Raw genomic sequence first — 13,396 nt, 5'->3', positions numbered from 1 at the left:
GGTTATCAGCTGAGCTGGCGTCTTCGTATAGATCATTAAGTTGTCTATATGAGCGCGTGAGTACTATGTGCTAGTGGAACATAATTCTTATCTTGGAATATGCTCTGCTTGGGGTATTTTTCAATAGTTCAAATTTCGCAAAAAAATAAAAATAAAAAAACTTTATGGGCTATAAAAAATAACAATATATAAACCCAATAATCAATATTCTAATGACAAGTTCTAGCCAAACGAGTTCAACGGCATTTCTGCTCAATTATTGGAGGTAAATAAAGTTTAAAATGCGCGCGAAGCTTTCTAAAAACACAGCTTTAGTTTGAGTTCCACAATAATATTTTGATTAGCTCGGCAACCTGTCTTCGGTTTGTCAGCAACTGGCACACGCACACACGCACGCACACACACACACACGTAACTGCTTATCAAGTGAGCAGCAACAACAACGATTGCTGACCCGCCCAACTGCCCCAACCAACTGGCAAAGTGTGCAAAATCAGCTTTCATTCAATCAACGAGGCCGCCTTTTCGATTTGTGTGCGTGTGGAACGTGTCTTGTGGAACGCATCTGCAGTACTCAGCTCTGGCGCCGCACTTGAGTGTGCTTGTACCAGAATCCAATAAGAAAATGCAAAGCTTTGACTTTTGACTGGAAATTCAATTTTATTGCTATCAATAACTATAAATATTAATTGAAATCAAATATTCTTTTACATAATAAATGTAATTAATTTATTTAAAAAAATTTTAAGTATAAGTAAATGCAGATTAAAATAATAAACTAAATAAAATAAAAATAAATAATAAATATTATATTTATTTTAAATATATTTAATTTATTTATTTTAACAGATTTATTTAAATATTAAAAAAAAGTACAAGAAATATTTGTACCTTGAGCATAAATGTACCATGAGGAGAGCTATCAAATTTTAGGTACTTTTCTGCCTCTATCTCCATCTCTATGTCTATCTCGCTCTCTGTGTTAGATTATGCAGCAATGCATTCCGCGGCGTCACAAGGTCAACGTTTAAGAGTTTTTTGTGGTTCGCTTTGATTCCCAGAAATCTGATGCAATATGCCATCAAATTTACACAAACCGAATTTTTGAGCTATCAGCATATTTGGAGAACGGGGCTTTTGGGAGGCTTAAAGCTTCGTGATGTAAAGCGAAGAACGCATTACATTCAAGATATCTATCAGTTATCACAAATTTAAAGCAATGAAGCTGTGATTCTTGTGCGATTTTGACCTTCTGCTAATCTTAATAATCAAAATTTAAATACTCCCATAAAATTAGCTATTTATTTAAAACAAAGAACAGTTTTAAAAATACATTTCATAAAAGTATTTATTTAAATTACACATAAAAAGTATACAAAAATAAATTGCATAAAAAAATATTCATAAGAAATGCATGTAATTTTACAAATGTTCATTATTATATAAAAAAATAAATAAAAATTAAAAATAAATATATTAGAAATGATTATATCGACGCCTGAGCGAGGTGAGGATGCCGCGTTTCAGATGCGTCTTGCCTGACGTTTGCGGGCGCACGTTCTTGAGAGTGCAGCCCACGGGCAGATCGACCTAGATAAAAATACGAATAGAGAGAGAAAGAGAGAGATCGATTGAAAGAGATGTCAAGATAGTTAAACATATATACTACTAGAAAAAGAGAGATAGAGTTGAAGATGTTAGTTGAAGATACAGACATAAAATTGAGATAGAAATATAGATACATATAGATAGATGTATAGATATATAGAGATACAAACTTGGCAATAGATACAGATAGAGAAACCCAAGTAGCTGTTAGCATTGGCAGCTAGCCAAACCTTCTGGGGCTCTATCGCATTACAGTTAGTAGAAGCTTTGGCTGCGGGCGTGATCTTGGATGCAGTTGCTCGCAATTGAACTTACGAATTGGCTGGAGGTCACTCTGACTGGCTCCTTGCCGGGACAGACGACGAAGGACTCGTGGCCAGCAAAGAGGCTGCTGTGCGAGGGCGAGGGCTGGGTGAGGGCAGCGGGAGCGTTGGGTAGATCCGGATCGGGGTAGCTAATCTCGGCGTGGGCGGGCGGGGGAGTTGGGGCAGCAGCTATATAAGCATTACGAGACACAAAATATATGTTTTTATCTATCCACTGCACTTGACTGCGATTAGCTTACCTTTCACACGTATCTGGAAGCTGCATAGCTGCGTACGGCCATCCGTGGTGGTGGCCTCGTAGCGGATCTCGTGATCGCCCCTGCCGAACAGAGCGCCCGGGAACTGTAAAGGAAGAGAGTCGAGTTGAATAAGTTTACCCTACAATCGAATCGAATTGAATTCATTTCATTTTCATGCTCACGGATGACTTGTAGATCTTCAGTAGCTTGCCCTCGAAGCGCGGCTCCTCCCAGACGACGGAGCGCAGATTCTGGTTCTCCTTCAGATGCACTTCAAAGGAAGGCGGACAGAAGCGGGACGAGGAGGAGCCCAGATCGATGCGACTGCTCTCGGCAGATCGCGAAGCTGCAGATGAAACTGGGATCGGCTCTGCCGGTGGCTGGGCAACCAGGCTCTCGGAGCGAGCATCAATGAGATGAGCGTAAGGTCTCGATGAAAACTCGGGCACGGGCGCGGGTCGATAGGCTGACATGGCAGCTGGCCTGAAGCTGGGGAACTGCGAGGGCAACGCATTGGGAGCCGACGCCCGCTTGATGGTGATGATGGTCTGGCAGGCCGCGCTCAGTGCTGAGGCCGGATCGTGCGCCCTGTAGACGATCTTGTGCGTGCCGGCGGGCAGATGAGCTTCCAGCTGCTTGGCCCAGGCGGGAAAGGCCATCACATGACGGTAGTCCACATTCGTGGCCGGACGCTGGAGTATGACATGAGCTCTGCTTTGCAGTGGGCCGAGCAGGATGACCACGTTCTGGGGACACTTGATGTAGGGTCGGCTGGGCAGCCGCTGAATCGACTGAGGCTGCGGCAGATTAAAGGCCTGCTGCGGCTGCCAGGGCGATGGCAGCTGCGTGCTCAACTGGGCGCCAAAGAAGTTCGAGTCCAGGGGCTTGCACTCCAGCGGGCCCAGCGACCAGCCGTTGAAGCAAGTGGTGGACATTGGGCCGACCTGCACGTAGCCCATGTTGCAGCGCAGCAGGCAGATGGAGCCGAAGCTGGAGGGGCCCAGGGTGCAGCTGGCGGGCGAGATGATGCCGTTGCGTGGCGTTGGCAGCGCTGGACAGCCGGACTGGGCACGGGACGTGGCTATGGAAGGCCAGAGACGTGGCTGCGAGACAGCTGCAGGACGAGAGAGAGAGAGAGCGAGAAGGAGAGGAGAGAGAGGGTTGTATTAGGAGGCAGCTGAGAGTGTTTGTGTCTGATACTCACGCACACACTTGTTCTCCTGTCCCTCCCAGTTGCCAGAGGCGCCGCAGCTGCGAATCTCGGAGCCAATCAGCTCGTAGCCCGGATTGCAGCGCACCTTGCAGCGCGTGTTGTAGAAGAGCTTGCGCTTGTGACGATACCGGTTGCAATGGGCCTGGCCATTGGCCGGCGCCTGGAAGCGCTGGCAGCGGTCTCTCACCTGGAAGCTGGGTACGGACTGAGGGGGTTGAATGGGCAGAGTGGGCAGCGGCGGCAGCGGTGGCAGCGGGGCACTGGCGACAGAAGGGGTGACGGTGGGCTCCAAGAATGTAACCGGTCGCAGCGTGGGCAGCGGTCGCACAGGCATCACTGGTGGTGCAGGTGGTGCAGCAGGAGCAGCCGGCGCTCTAGGAGCCAGCGGAAATGGCGCTACTCTCGGCTCGATAGCGGGCACCTCATAGCAGCTGCGCTCGTCAAAGGACAAACGCTTGCCCGGCGGGCACTCGCACCGGAAGCCGCCCGGCTCATTGATGCAGCTGCCCTCGCAGCCGCCGTTGGCCCGGGCGCACTCGTCCACGTCCTGGCAGTCGCGCGCATTGGCCGCCAGCTGGTAGCCAGCCGGGCAGACGCACTGGTAGGAGCCCTGGGTGTTGCGGCAGGTGTGCGAGCAGCCGCCGTTGTTCAGCCGGCACTCGTCAATGTCCACGCAGCGGCCATCGGCGCCCAGCAGGAGGCCAACGGCGCACTCGATTGGCTGGCAGCCCTGCTCCGTCTGGCGGGAGCCGGGCGGACAGCCCACTAGGGCAGGTCGGCAGCTGCGCTCGTCCTCCTGCAGCAGGTAGCCCAGCGGACAGCCGCACTCGTAGCTGCCCGGCTTGTTGATGCACTCGTGAGTGCAGCCGCCGGAGAGCAGGCCGGCGCACTCGTCCACATCCTGGCAGCTCTGTCCGTCGGGCTGCAGCTCGTAGCCCCGCTCGCAGGCGCAGGCGTGCGCACCTAGAAGATTAATGCAAATGCTGCTGCAATTACCAAAGTCCACAGCGCACTCGTCGATGTCCAGGCAGGCGAAGCCATCGGGCGCCAGCTGAAAGCCGGGCTGGCAGGCGCAAGCGAAGCCCCCAGGCTGATTCAAGCAGAGCTGCGCGCACTGACCGTTCTCCAGCTGGCACTCGTCGTCGTCCTGGCAGCTGCGGCCGTCCGCCGCCAGGCTGAAGCCCAGAGGACAGGCGCACTGAAAGCTGCCAGGCAGATTGATGCAGAAATGCGAGCAGTTGGCGTTGGACATGGAGCACTCGTCAATGTCCAGGCAAGCGGGCAAAGCAATTGATGCAGATGATGATGATGAAGTTGTTAATGATGATGATTGAGCTGCGATGCCCAAGGCATAGCCTGGCGCGCAGAGGCAGGTGTAGGAGCCGTTGAGGTTCTCGCAGCGCATGCTCGAGTCGCAGCTGTGCGTGTTGCTGGCGCATTCGTCAATGTCGAAGCAGTAGCCAACGAGGCCCTCCGCCTGGAGCGGCTCGTAGCCGGGGGCACACACACACTCATACGCACCTGGCAGGTTGCGGCAGAGCTGCTGGCAGTTGCCATTGTTCACGGCGCACTCGTCCACATCCTGGCAGCTCTTCTGGTCGGCGCCGAGGACGTAGCCCTTGCTGCAGGTGCAGGCGCCGCCGTCGGCGCTCAGGCAGAGCTGCTCGCAGCCATTGTTGTTGAAGGCGCAGGGGTCGGGCGCCACGCAGGTGTGGCCCTCCGGCTCCTGCAGCGACATGCCGCGCGGGCACAGGCACTGATAGCCGCCGGCCGTGTTGAAGCAGTCGTGGCTGCACTTGTGCGTGCCCAGGGCACACTCGTCCAGATCCTGGCAGCTGTACACGTCGCTGGCATAGCCCGGCGTGCAGAGGCAGCTGAAGGTGCCGTTGGCCTCGTTGGCCACGCAGCTGCCCGGCCGGCAGCGCTCGTGCCCCTGCTCCCGGCTGCACACCGTCTCCAGCTCCTCGCAGCTGTGCCGATCCTCGGCCAGCCTATAGCCATCGGGGCAGCGGCACGCGTAGCCGCCACTGGGCAGATCCTCGCACTCATAGGCGCAGCGCCGGCGACTCAGCTGCGCATTGTCCAGGTCGTCACAGCTATCGGGCACGCAGCTGCTGCCATCCTGCTGCAGGTGGAAGCCCTCGCGGCAGCTGCAGCGATAGGAGCCAATCGTATTCTCGCACAGCTGCTGGCAGATGCGATGCGGCACATGATCCGCATTCTCGTTGTCCTCCACGACGATCTCGCACTCATTGATGTCCTGGCACTCCTGGCCATCCTGCGAGAGCACGAATCCTGCATTGCAGCTGGGCTTCTGCACAGCTGGCTCCTCCACCACCTTCGGCTCCTCAACAGGATCGCCAGCAAGCTCATTGTCCAGCTCCTGCTTGGTGTCCAGCGGTATGACACAGCGATAGGAACCCGGCGTATTCTCACAGGCATTGCTGCATTCGGCCTGCACCTCCGGCTGAGCGCACTCGTCGATATCTGAGGAGAAAGATGCTGAGACTCTGGGCAATGGCAGCCTCGGTATTCACTTACCCGCGCAGCTGCCGTCGGACTGGATCTGGTAACCCTTCCGGCAGGCGCACTCATGCGTGCCGGGCAGATTATTGCAGATCTCGGCACAGCCGCCATTCGACTCCAGGCACTCATCGATGTCTGCAAGGGAGAAGCACAGAATGTAGACAAGGCGGGAGGGAGGCAGAGAGAGAGAGATAGGGACTCACCATGACAGGTTGCGTAGTCCTGGGGATCCAGCGTGTAGCCCTCGTTGCAGCTGCACTTCAGCCTTGGCTCGTTCTCGCCAGGGAAGAGCAGACGCTCGCACTTGTGGGCACAGCCACCGCGATCCTCGCCGCAGTTCTCGTCCAGGAGACGTGGTGTGAACGGATCCTCCGTGGGCTCTACAACAATATTGATATCCGTAACAGGAGCAGCAACTCCGGCAACAGGATGATGAACTTCTGCTGTTGGCGCTGCCTCCAGCTCTGGCTCTGGCTGCACCGCTTCTTTGGGCTGTGGCTCATCCACGTGCGCCACAATCGTTGGCTCGACTACAGCTGGGACTTGAGCAGGAGCCGTTGGCGCAGCAATGCTCTCCGTTTCAGCCAATGGCTGAGGGTTCAATGCTGCCTCCTCGTCCTCCTCATCCTCGTCGTCCTCCTCGTCCTCCGCTTGTGCCTCCATCTCCGCCAGCTGCTCCTGCTCCTCCTTCTCTACTGGTGGCGGTGGTGGTGGTGGCGCCACAGGATCCTCACCCTCAGCTGACAGTGCATCGTCTTCCAGATCCTTATCATCGATCGTTTCGTACTCATCGTAGTATTCGTCATCGCGGAACATTGGCGAGCAGTAGGGCGGATCGCCCTGCCACTCCTCCGTTGTCACATTGCAAATCAGCTCAGCGGGTCCCTCTAACAAATAGCCTTTGGAGCAGACGTAGATCGCCGTGTTAATGTCCTTATCCACGTACAGCTCTGCCCGAGCATGATCCACCGGCGGTGGCGTCTGGCAGTCCTCATAGACAGCGTGCGCAACTGTCGACGATTACCAAAGTTTGAGTAAACCTCCCGACTTCAATATCAAAACGAACTCAAGCTATTAGCACAGCCATCGCGCTGATAGTTCAATAGATTTCTTATGGAAATTATTACTAAATTATGCGATTTGAATATTAATACGATAGTCAAACTATTAGCTCAACGATCGCCCTGATAGTTCTACAAATTTCTTGATAGGGCATTACGAAGAGCTCTTCCCAAACTTTGCTAAAACAATTTTTATTATGCTTCTGTTTATTTTTATCTCCACAGAAATTTACGATGCGCGTTTATGTTTATAGTTTGTAAATTCCGGCCGGTAATTAAGTGGAGAGACCTATTTGTTGGCCTAAGGGGACTCTCATAACGCTAAAGACGTATGGGCCAGCGACAAGCTGGCCCTGAATCATCAATATGTTGAACTAGATATCACCTATATGTATCGCTATATCATAAAAAAGGTGAACAGATCTCTAAATATATATAGATATATATATTATATGGGTATATGTATAGGTAGAACCACGAGCGGGGTAATGACTATTTACGACTTTGTAGTAGAGAACCAATGGCATCATAAAATATAGTTCGGACATCTTCTGTGACTAACCTCGTGTATCTGGTTCTTACTCATGGCTGTTATAGCAAATGGTTTTTATGGTCACATGTGGATATCTTTATGAGCCATTAGGAAGAGGTTACAAGTTTCGGGATTTCAAAATATACCCAAATTATTTATCACTTTGCGAAGAAATGTGCAGCCGAAAGGCTTTCGAGCTGTCATATTTGAGATCTTTATGATGGATATTTGCCTAGGCCTACGCCCACTTACCTCCAGAGAGTGCAATGCAGCCGAGCAGACATAAAGCAAAATGTGCTCGCGGCATTTTGACGCCACGGACTATAATCTGGTATTATATATGTGTTCGATCGAAACTATTTTGTTTTCCACCTTTGCACACTCGAAACTGGATTTCTCAGCTTTTCCTTTCTTTTTCTTCTTCTTCTTTTTTTTGTCTTTTAAAAATAACAAGCCATTAATTAATTTTTAGTTTTCTTTCAGAACATTTTGGAAGGCGAGCGCAGGCTGAAAATATAGATGTGTATAGGTAGACGGTATAAAAATCCATTAAGATTAAGGCGGCTTTATAAATAGCACAGCATCACTTCATCTGCATATATGTAGACTCGATTCAGGCGAAACTAAAAACTTTTTTCCACATTTGTCAACGCGATAAGAACACTCCACATCATTCACCAAACAATATGATAACTATAAATCAATCGCCGACATCTGTCAACAGACTCGATAAGAACTTCCAACAACAGCACTAGGAAATATATATATATATAGATTGATCCAGAGATCTATAGGATAGATATTGCACTTGATGGTATCGGCTAGTTAAACTATATCCAAGGACTTGCTGCAAGAGGAGACAACGCACCGTTCCGTACAAGCGCCAAGGCAAGACTGACGACTCGTCGCAAGGGAAGCCAAGAAATTTGTCTCCAAAAAGATATATTTATGCTGATCTTTCATGTCTATCATAAAGCAAATTAGCGCGAGAGCTCTGCACAAGTGCCGTGGTCGTCCACAGGGAGAACGACGACGTCGCCTTCCTATTTTTAAGAACATCTTCATCATCATGATCATCAGCTGAAAGTATGATCATCGGCCATCGCAATGATCATTGCGAATGCTTGAGAAATTGATGAGTTCTCTCTGTGGCCCGATGCCAAGGAGGCGGGTCAAAGATGCTCGCAATGAACTTGATGGCAATGCAGCTCACTAAATGCAATTAATATTTTCCGAAATTGGGAATGTAGTGAAAAAAACAACGGCTTTTAATGTGTTACCTATAGACATATAGTATAGCCATATAGATATATAGTCTCTCATTCAATGTAAGGCATTTGTAGATGGAAAACATGCTAGAGGATTAGCTTCAGTCGACGTGATAAGCCTCAAAGTTGTTCATGAAACACACAAGTTAACCATTTGCTGTAAATTTCTGTTTAAGGAGACTAAAGACTAATCTACAAATCTCATTAAGTCTTATTCTTGGCAAAGCCAATGCTTTTTCTGTATAATAAATTAGGAATAAATTAATGAATAATTGAAAATACATAGTGAAAGCAATATTGAGGAAAAAATTGGCATGTTTATTCTACTAAAGAATGAAAAGTACAATACAAAGTTAATATTAAATATATTTATACAATTACTATACATAAACAAATCTGCGGATAAAACTTAATTCTTGTGGCATTTGTGTTGTCTTTTGAAAAAGGCAAATGTTTCTTACGACATCTTTTATTCGATTTTTATAATTAAGGGAAATTCTAATGAAATAGAAAAGAGCTTCAGTGGATGCTACATAAAACAAGAGGATAAACTTTATTACCCATGGTAAATGATTTTTATTGGTTGGCAAAGAGATATGTTTGATTTTTTAATGTAATTTATAGTCATACTTAATAAGAGCAATACCTAAATATGGGTCTCTACAAAACGTTTTCCGTTCATTCTCCCTATGCTCCCCTATCTACGGTGGTTCTACTTGTTCATCTTCTACCAATGCTCGCTCCCCATATGCTGGTGCTACCTGTGCTCGTTCGTCTTTGCTCCCTCTAGCTGCGCCCCCTGTGTTGACTCTCTCTCTCTCTCCCTCTCTCCTTCTCTCTCTATCTCTCTCTCTCTCTTTCCCCCACTCTCTTACTGTGCGAATCAAATCCAACTTAAGAAAACTTTATAACAAAATCTCAATAGAATTGCGAATCTAAAAATAAGTACAAATTATGTATGCATTCTTAGCTGAAATGTTGATTCTTAATGATAAGCCTTTGCTAATAATATGATTTATTCCCTAAAAAGAAAAGAAATAAGAATTAGCCGATAATTAAGACTAGAAGACACGCTTCATGGCTCGCGATCAGCCCAAGCTGCTAACTAGTTTGACAAATGTTTCAAAGCAATCAACGACCACAAATCATTCCATTATACTCAGTGACTACTTTAGTACCCGGAAAGAACTGAAAAGCCAATCGAAAGAGAATCTCATCTTCGATTTCTGAGTAGTAGCATTAATATTAATAAAAAAAAAAGCTGCTTTGATTATCATATTAACTGTGTTTATGGCTAATCTCGTAACAAGAGCTGATTTGTTGGGGTCATCAGACCAAAACTGAAACACGCACAAGACTGTTTAATTTGATTATATTTTTGGAGCTATATTTAGATGTAAGAGTTGTGGAGGGGTGTGTGGAGCAGATGATTTATAACAGGTGACACGATCTAGAAGCTATACGAGAACTAACAGTAGATATTAGCAGGTTACTACACGGTATTATCAGCCTTCTTCGGAATGATTACGAGCTACGACGTGTTTCACAGTGTTGGGGCCTTCGGGCTGCCGTCCTCGTTGTGGGTGCGTATGTACTCCAGGGAGCGCAGAATGTAACTGGGCGTAGGCGGCGGCCGGGGCAGGTGTTTGCCCACCACATGGAAGCCCAGCTCGTCGGCTATGTAGCGCGTCTCGATGGGCACGCCCTCCGGCGAGGTGTAGCTGAAGATGCCAATGGTCTCCAGGGCACTGCCCGCTGTCTGCACATCGATGCCGTTGCTGGTCTTGAAGGCGAACTTGAAGATGCCCTGCTCGTCCAGGGGCGAGACCCGATAGTCCGTGATCTGGGCATAGCGCTCGCTCTGACCCACCAGACGGCGTATGCGACGCACCCGCACCAGCCGGGCGTCCAGCTGACTCCCGAGCAGCGCCAGGCACAGCCAAGTGATCAACAGCTGCGGGGGGCACAGAGAGGGGAAAGAGATGGATCAGCAAAGTGGATCGAATCGGTTCGCGTGGCTAGCACAAGGTCGTCTTGGCGCTTACAAAACTTCGCATATCTGCTGAGCGTGGCACACAGTGGACAAACACTTGTAAATTTGATAAATTATAATGTATAATTATCTCCAGTTAATCCAAATATATGCTCGTTCGTTTATTCGTTTTCACACAGCGCGACGATCGACGCGATCCGAGCTCTGCGAGGTTCAAAGTTAGCCAACGTACTGCGGCCTCTGCGAGCGCGTCTTACCCACTTTATACGTAGTCGTATATCTAGCCTAGTCATCGAGCTGAACACGAGCGCGTCTTACCCACTTTATACGTAGTCGTATATCTAGCCTAGTCATCGAGCTGAACAATCAATAAACATAAACAAACAAAACACGACTCTATTGTTGCTCAGTCGTGGCTTGGTCTCGTCTGGCCTGGTCTGGCTCGACTCGGCTTGGCTTGGAGTCGTGTCGCTTGTCGCTTCATTCCACGATGGCCATTCATCCATTTCCGCGCTAATAGCCAACATTCTGTTTGTTCAGCTAACCACATTAATTTATGACTGCACTTCATGTTAGTTCCAGTTCTTCGATTCTTAGTTCCGAAACGAATACGAATATATCCGAAAGAATGCCATTTCATTTGCATTATTACTGTTTAGGCCAATCAACTCCGACACATATACGCTTAGGCCAACCAGTTTGGGTAATAAAATATATTAACCTATAATATTGATCATATTTTCAGATAACAAATGCTGTAAAATACGTTCTTTATACATATATGAAATACATTATAAGAAGGCTATCAAGCCCTGCGAGATCATCCCAATGCTGATAGAGACACAGAATTAAAAATGTCAAATATAAATATGATTATTGAATGATATATATAATACAAACATTTTCAAATGAAAGAATTCTCTTGTAAATATAATTAATAATAATATATAGATTTTTATAATACTTAAGATACATATATACCTATATACATGTATATTTTATTAATATCTATTAATCTATAATAATATATAGATTTTTTAATACTTGTAGGTATATATATTAATATCCGTTCTACTTGGCTTCTAACCATGATTCTATTATACACGCTCTATCCGACTTCTACTTATTATCTTTCGATAAGAAACCACTCACAAATAACATTTTAGATCTCTCAACTCTCTTTTCAGATTTACATTCGAGACGAGTTTAAGCAGTTGCATTGCATTGAAGCTTCCCTGAGTATACGTATTCCACATAGATAAGTCGTAAATAGATTATAGTTCTTTGCACATCCTGTACCTCAACTCGCTGCCTGCTTTGGCCTCACATTAATTACCGTTGGTCACGCCAATCACGCCTCGCATTGTTCTCGCCTTTGGCAGCCTAATCCAATTAACAAGTGTTTATTAATTAGCACACATAACTTTTGGACAAATATGACGCGACAATACGGAAGCTGGCGATCGCCCACATTTATGATTAAACCCATAAAAAATCATCTTCTGGCAGACGTCAGATGCCATTTGTGAATGCCAATCCGATGCAGAACCGATATTAAAACTATAAAATCTGATAAAAATCACACAGTCAGACACACACACACATATGCATAGCATGAGATAACACGTTAAATGGAATTGAAAGAGAAATCTTGAATGCGTTATTTCGTTAGTTCCGTATCGACCCGTTTATGGGCCCACCAGCTGAGTTCTAAACAGCTTCAAAGCCAATCAACGACTGATTCTAGAAATGACGTGAAGAACTTTGGGCTGGATCGATTGATCGATCGTTATGCTAATTGAGCCACTATAAATGAAACCGAAAGCTACGCAATAAATATATATACATACATATATATTTAGATGTGTGCTTAGATATACTAAATACTTGTAGATCAGGTGCTTGATATATAAATTAATGTTTCGCCTAAACTCTGCCGCCAGCTGCGAGCAGTAGCAGCAGCAACTCGATTCGAATCGAGTTTTATATGAATTATATATATGTATATATTACGATAGTGAGTTATGAGGCTCGAGAGATTCTCTCAGCCTGAGCTAATGCTATTAATGAGAATGCCCACGAAGCAACGCCTCCTTTCAACACCTTTTATAGCACAATTTCAATAATAATTTGTTTGTAATTCTCTAAATATGTTTTAATTTCAGTTTCATAATATATTGTTGTCATATGAATATATTTTTATTTTCAATATTTTGTAGATTTATTTAATAATTCCATTGATAATTCATTTTATTTCCTTTAATTTCAGTTGATTTTAAAGCCAATCAATATCAATTAATTCATTTCAGCTAATTTTTTTTTTCTTTATTTCATATCATTTTGTGCCATCTCAATGCATTCCAATTTGATAGCAAATCATTTATTTTCACATCTTAATTTTGTGTCTTGAATATCAATGGCAAATGTCGCAGAGTTTTTCATAATTAATGGATTGATGCGCTGATTGATTTTTAACGCCTTGAGCGATGCGGCCGAGCGGTGTGTGTGTGGGAACTGTTATGCATATGGAATGGATTGATTTCTCTGCCTCTGCCTCTGCTCATACTTGTGTTTGTCTTTGGTTGGGTGTGGTCAAGTCGTGCAAGGTCTAGGTCGACCCGCATACCTTG

The 13,396-nt window shown here is 46.5% G+C and overlaps 2 protein-coding genes across 7 annotated transcripts; both read right to left on the bottom strand.

The window, feature by feature from the left end:
- Positions 1-1,330: 1,330 nt before the first annotated feature.
- On the bottom strand, positions 1,331-8,487 carry LOC115563462 (uncharacterized). Of its 6 annotated transcripts, none has more exons than XM_089259414.1 (10): positions 8,374-8,487; positions 7,758-8,012; positions 6,116-6,922; positions 5,948-6,047; positions 4,908-5,896; positions 3,378-4,349; positions 2,356-3,287; positions 2,174-2,276; positions 1,924-2,102; positions 1,331-1,590 (listed from the first exon to the last, which is right to left on the bottom strand). In XM_089259414.1, the coding sequence occupies exons 2-10, from the start codon at positions 7,810-7,812 to the stop codon at positions 1,477-1,479; spliced, it is 4,251 nt and encodes a 1,416-aa protein (XP_089115540.1). In that variant the 5' UTR covers positions 7,813-8,012; positions 8,374-8,487; the 3' UTR covers positions 1,331-1,476. The 6 variants fall into 6 exon arrangements, with proteins under 6 accessions (XP_089115540.1, XP_089115543.1, XP_089115544.1 ...); XM_089259417.1 differs by having other exon boundaries at positions 8,314-8,400; XM_089259418.1 differs by lacking the exon at positions 8,374-8,487 and adding an exon at positions 8,232-8,373.
- Positions 8,488-10,133: 1,646 nt separating this feature from the next.
- Positions 10,134-11,056, bottom strand: Cpr78Cb (Cuticular protein 78Cb). The gene is made up of 2 exons (XM_030386409.2): positions 10,819-11,056; positions 10,134-10,727 (listed from the first exon to the last, which is right to left on the bottom strand). The coding sequence occupies exons 1-2, from the start codon at positions 10,828-10,830 to the stop codon at positions 10,317-10,319; spliced, it is 423 nt and encodes a 140-aa protein (XP_030242269.2). The 5' UTR covers positions 10,831-11,056; the 3' UTR covers positions 10,134-10,316.
- Between the last annotated feature and the right edge of the window lie 2,340 nt (positions 11,057-13,396).

This window comes from Drosophila navojoa, chromosome 4 (assembly GCF_054131105.1).
Source record: "Drosophila navojoa isolate 15081-1374.11 chromosome 4, UAZ_NAV_1.0, whole genome shotgun sequence".
Lineage (NCBI taxonomy): Eukaryota > Metazoa > Arthropoda > Insecta > Diptera > Drosophilidae > Drosophila > Drosophila navojoa.
Note: the sequence above shows the minus strand (reverse complement) of the source record. Positions and strands in the feature narration are given on the sequence as shown.